We start from the raw sequence: 4,621 nt of genomic DNA, 5'->3' as shown, positions 1-4,621 counted from the left end.
TTCCCCCCAGCTTCCACCCCAGCTTCCACCCAAGCTTCCACCCAAGCTTCCACCCAGCTTCAACCCAATTTGGAGAAAACATAGCTATAGAGGAGATTCGTTGAGTTAAAGTATTATAATATAATGTTGTATAAATGCCAATAAAACATATAATCTCAAATTATTTCCTGTAAAAAAACTGAAAAACACAACAGACTTCTATTTCCTGTTAATCTGGATTTCTTTCCGCCTCACCTCTCCAAAAATCTGGCTGATTTCTGGTGAAGTGATGAAATCTCCGTCAGGTCCCAGCATGTTGTTCCTCACATAATAACCCTGAAAGAGGAAAACAAAAAACGATAATGATTTTATAAATGGGAATAATTCTGTATGCATGTTTACCCTACGATTAATATATACAGTCTATGGTTTACCCCCTGACGCAGCTGACCAGCCTTGAGCAGCCGTTATCTCCCTTAAGGAGGGGCTGCCCTAAAAAGTTGTTGTTGTTACCAGTTTGTGACCGGGCAGCCCTCGGTGAGAGATAGTTATTGTTGTGGGACACCTGGAACACATCCTTCTCGGGGTGTAGATGACCCCCGAGCCATAGAGAGAGAGATAGTCTATCTATTGAAGAATGTTGATTATTACACTATGAACCAGTTAAAACCTGGAGCTACAGGAGGAGTCTTCAGAATTGATTGTGGCATCTCTACCGTGTGGTCAGACGTGACATGTCTTGTGAATTCTCCGGCCGAAGCTCCAAATAAACCATCAGTGTTTGCCATCAAAGCTCCAGCTCTCCTCGTGTTTCTCTTTGAGTCCTGTTTCCAATTGCTTCAGAAGTTTCCCCCACAATAATCATTCATTATTTTAATTGATGCCAATGAATTATCTTCTAATTATTTAGATTAGATAAATCCACTTATTGTTGCAGCTTTAATCTGTTATACTTTTTGAGCCCTTGGAAAATGTAACTTATACTGTATTTTATTTACTACATTCACATTAATATTAAATACAATCATTATCTCCTTCAATTCTGTTTTGTGTCAGGTTGCTATGTCATTCAAAACGTTTCTTTATCAAAACAAAAATATCAAACAGGCTGTTTTCTTTCACTGATCCAGGATCTGCAGTCGGAGGTGACAGATTTCAGGATTGACTGATTCTCCCTCACCGTCACTGGGTTGGTGAGCACCTCTCTCATGTACTCCGCCACTGTGATGGGACCTGTGGCTTTTATTTTGAAGGTCAGGTGTTTCAGCATGGAGGGGCGGGGCTTGGATTCACCTGCTGAGAGGAGTCTGCTCTGAGCCAATCGCCATCCCACTATCAAACAAAAACATGTAAAATATATCGTTTTTTAAATAATAAATATTTATTTTTCTACAATTTATTAAAGATGGGGAATTATTATTTTTTGAATTTTTGTATGTTATTATTTATTTTCACATGTATTAATTTAATTACATACATACAATAACATATAATATTATTATTTTTGAATCCAACATTTTTTGATTCAGTAGTTTTGCACACGAGTCCCCATAACAATAATTCAATTGGTTTGTGTGCATTATTCTGAATTAAGTCCTGTTCAAATAGATAGTATATATATATTAGCTCAATGCACTCACCTGCTGCTGAAGGATGGACAGGATGCCGGAAGACTCTGCTGATCAACTGCTGAGTTTTGACACCAAAACAAGCCCTCATTCTGCTGTTTATGATCATATTAACACAACTAGGTTTACTACTTTACAATATGTGTTATATAATAGCTGTCATGGTAGCATTATCTAACGAGAACAGTGTTATTATAATGCAGTTTAAACCACATGTCTGCAGAGAAGCTAAAAGCTACAAAGTCCTTCAAAAAAGCGAAATGCTAACGTAGTAAACATCAATGAAATAAAGGACATCCGGCTAACATTTCACAATAAAACGCTTTCTCAGTAGAAATTGTGCACTTTTCTTTTTCAGAGTGTTTTTTGGTGCTTAAATAAAATACGATGTACATTTCTACGTAAAATATTATGTCACTATGATAATATAAGGTTACAAAAAGAAACTGTCACCCATCTGTTGCGTTTACTATTTTATTTTGAAAGGACATTTTCCAGCGTTGTCGGAACCATGAAATTAAGCTTGACTGTTAAGCGAAGGACAAACTCCCTGATTGGACAAACGGCTGTGACGTAAGTGAAAGAAAACATTTTGATTGACTCGGGAATTATTATTTGTTATTATGTATCTATTTTAAGGGCACATTAATTACCACTGAGAGATTTTTATTCTACTTTAATTAATAAATACAATTAATACAATTTAAAAAAAGGAAACCTCCCGGAAACACTCACCATGACGTCACCTTCCACATCCGGGTCACGTTCTCCTCATGCTGTAGCAAGCAAGCATGGCGGCGAAAAACAAGCAACGTAAAAAGTCCAAAGCGGGCTTTAAAGTGTCTTTTCAGCCGGCAAAAGATGACATGGAGGCCGAAAACAGCGGTGGGGAGGAGGGGGAAGATCCTGCGGAGGATGGACGTAAAGACAAGGGCAAGAAAGGAGAGGAAGAAGAGTTTAACCTGGATGATGTTCTCCGGCTTGGAGGAACACAGGTGAGTTTACCAGGAATACAAACCTTAATATCTTGTAAATAACAGTCAAAAAAAGCTTTATTTGTATAGCAGTTTTCATACAGCAGATTCAGCTCAAAGTGCTTTAAAAACATGGCATACATCACAAATGTAAACTAATTCACTTCATGTCAAACCTTATGGCACACATGCATAAAAGTATAATGTCAATATTCAAAAGACACAAGGAGGTCAAAGGTATGACAGATGAGAACAATACAATTAAATAAATAGTGACTGGAGGATTGGCTTGGAGGAACTCGGGTGAGTTTATCAGGAAAACACCTTAATATGTTGTAAAAAGTGGTTAAAATGACTCAAATACTTACATGTTACTGAAGTACATCTTTGAGGTACTTCTTGAGTGTTTCCATGTTATGCTTCTGCATGCTATGCACAATGTTTATCTGACAGCTTACGGTCATTTTTCCACACCAAACCTGTGTTTACAGAGGAAATGAGAAGTCGATTATCCAATTAACTAAGTAAACACTGCTGTGTTTAACATAATAATACAAATAGTAATAATACAATATGTTTCACTACTACACAGTATTGACTGTTACATGTCCAATATGTGTAATATGTCATTGTAAAGCGCTTTGATCACTTGAAAAACTGCTCTTATAAAAAAATGTAATTAATTATTATTATTAATTATTACTGCTGATTTATACTGTATTCCTGACGATGTGTATTTCTTCTTCTTTAGGCCGACTACGTCCTGCTCGCCGGTCTGAAGGATGAAAACGATCTGGTGGACGGAGGAAAGAAAGGAGCGATCGACGACCTGGAGGAAGGCGAGCTCGAGAAGTTCATCAAAAAACTGGGTATCCGATCCATCGACGGACTGCAGATCATCCCTGACGAGCCGGAGGAAACCGCTGAGGAGACGGAGAGTAGAGAGGGTACAGAGAGTACAGAGGGTACAGAGGTTACAGAGGTTACAGAGGTTACAGAGGTTACGGAGGGTAAAGTGATTAAAGGGATAAAAGAGGGTAAAGAGAGTAACAAGGCCAAAGAGAAGGAAGCCGCTGCAGCAAAGGAACAAACATCCAGCGCGCCTCCCAAAGTGGAAACCATAAAGAAAGAGAAGAAGGCAAAAGAAGGCAGGAAGAAGAAGCAGAACGTGAATGTGTTTGAGTTCCAGCCGAGGAAAATCCTGCTCATCAGACCCGGGGGGAAGTGGTTCGATCTGGAATACACCGCGGAGGGAGCCACGTCCCCACAGGACCCCCCTCTGGTCTCTCAGTACAAAGCTCTGGCCGTGCAGCTGTACGAGGCCGACCAGGGGCTCTACAAGAGCAAGAAGAACCTGCAGAAAGGAGCCAACTCCAACTGGATGAAGACGGTGGTTTCCTCCGGTGTGCTGGCTGACAGGATGGCGGCCATGACGGTTCTGATCCAAGACGCTCCGGTGCACACGCTGGAGCACGTGGAGAACCTGGTGGCCATGGTGAAGAAGAAGGGCAGTCGGAGGCAGGGTTTGATGGCGTTGGACACTCTGCGGGAACTTCTCCTCTCCGATTTGCTCCCGGAAAACAGGAAGCTCCGATCCTTCGCCGAGCACCCGTTCGATCAACTTGAGGAGAAGGCGAGCGGGAACAGAGACGCTCGAGACCGCCGCCTCATCCTCTGGTACTTCGAGCACCATTTGAAGCACCACGTCGCCGAGTTCGTGGCGGCGTTGGATTCCGTCGCTCACGATACGGTCGCGGCAACGAAAGCGAAAGCGTTGGCGACGGCTCACGAGATGTTGTGCAGTCGGCCGGAGCAAGAGAGAGCGCTGCTGATGCAGGTGGTCAACAAACTGGGCGATCCGGAGTACAAGACGGCAGCCAAAGCCTCCCACTTGTTGGAGTCTCTGATTCACAAACACCCCAACATGAAGGCGGTGGTGAGCTGCGAGGTGGAGAGACTCATGTTCCGACCCAACACAGACACAATCTCTCCGGCCAAGGAAAGCTTGTGGCCCAGACAACATTAAAAACGAAATGCTCA

At 42.0% G+C, this 4,621-nt stretch overlaps 2 protein-coding genes across 2 annotated transcripts; one reads left to right on the top strand and one right to left on the bottom strand.

The window, feature by feature from the left end:
* Positions 1-198: 198 nt before the first annotated feature.
* Positions 199-1,854, bottom strand: LOC104961444 (NADH dehydrogenase [ubiquinone] complex I, assembly factor 7-like). Its single transcript, XM_010789743.1, has 3 exons — positions 1,620-1,854; positions 1,160-1,311; positions 199-315 (listed from the first exon to the last, which is right to left on the bottom strand). The coding sequence occupies exons 1-3, from the start codon at positions 1,714-1,716 to the stop codon at positions 199-201; spliced, it is 366 nt and encodes a 121-aa protein (XP_010788045.1). The 5' UTR covers positions 1,717-1,854.
* Positions 1,855-2,352: 498 nt separating this feature from the next.
* On the top strand, positions 2,353-4,607 carry LOC104961443 (CCAAT/enhancer-binding protein zeta-like). The gene is made up of 2 exons (XM_010789742.1): positions 2,353-2,602; positions 3,333-4,607. Exons 1-2 carry the CDS (start codon positions 2,399-2,401, stop codon positions 4,605-4,607), a joined length of 1,479 nt encoding a protein of 492 aa, XP_010788044.1. The 5' UTR covers positions 2,353-2,398.
* The last annotated feature ends 14 nt before the right edge of the window (positions 4,608-4,621 follow it).

This window comes from Notothenia coriiceps, unplaced genomic scaffold (assembly GCF_000735185.1).
Source record: "Notothenia coriiceps isolate Sejong01 unplaced genomic scaffold, NC01 NC01_scaffold00033304, whole genome shotgun sequence".
NCBI classification, from domain to species: Eukaryota; Metazoa; Chordata; class Actinopteri; order Perciformes; family Nototheniidae; genus Notothenia; species Notothenia coriiceps.
The sequence above is the reverse complement of the archived record's forward strand: the minus strand, read 5'-3'. Positions and strand labels throughout refer to the sequence as shown.

Bases quoted from the DNA above. Each gene is read 5' to 3' on its own strand.
- LOC104961444 (XM_010789743.1), bottom strand. From the start codon at position 1,716: ATGATCATAAACAGCAGAATGAGGGCTTGTTTTGGTGTCAAAACTCAG. The intron at 1,312-1,619 runs GTGAGTGCATTG...TTTGTTTGATAG, and splicing joins TGTCCATCCTTCAGCAGCAG to TGGGATGGCGATTGGCTCAG. The intron at 316-1,159 runs GTGAGGGAGAAT...TTCCTCTTTCAG, and splicing joins TGCTCACCAACCCAGTGACG to GGTTATTATGTGAGGAACAA.
- LOC104961443 (XM_010789742.1), top strand. From the start codon at position 2,399: ATGGCGGCGAAAAACAAGCAACGTAAAAAGTCCAAAGCGGGCTTTAAA. The intron at 2,603-3,332 runs GTGAGTTTACCA...CTTCTTCTTTAG, and splicing joins TCCGGCTTGGAGGAACACAG to GCCGACTACGTCCTGCTCGC.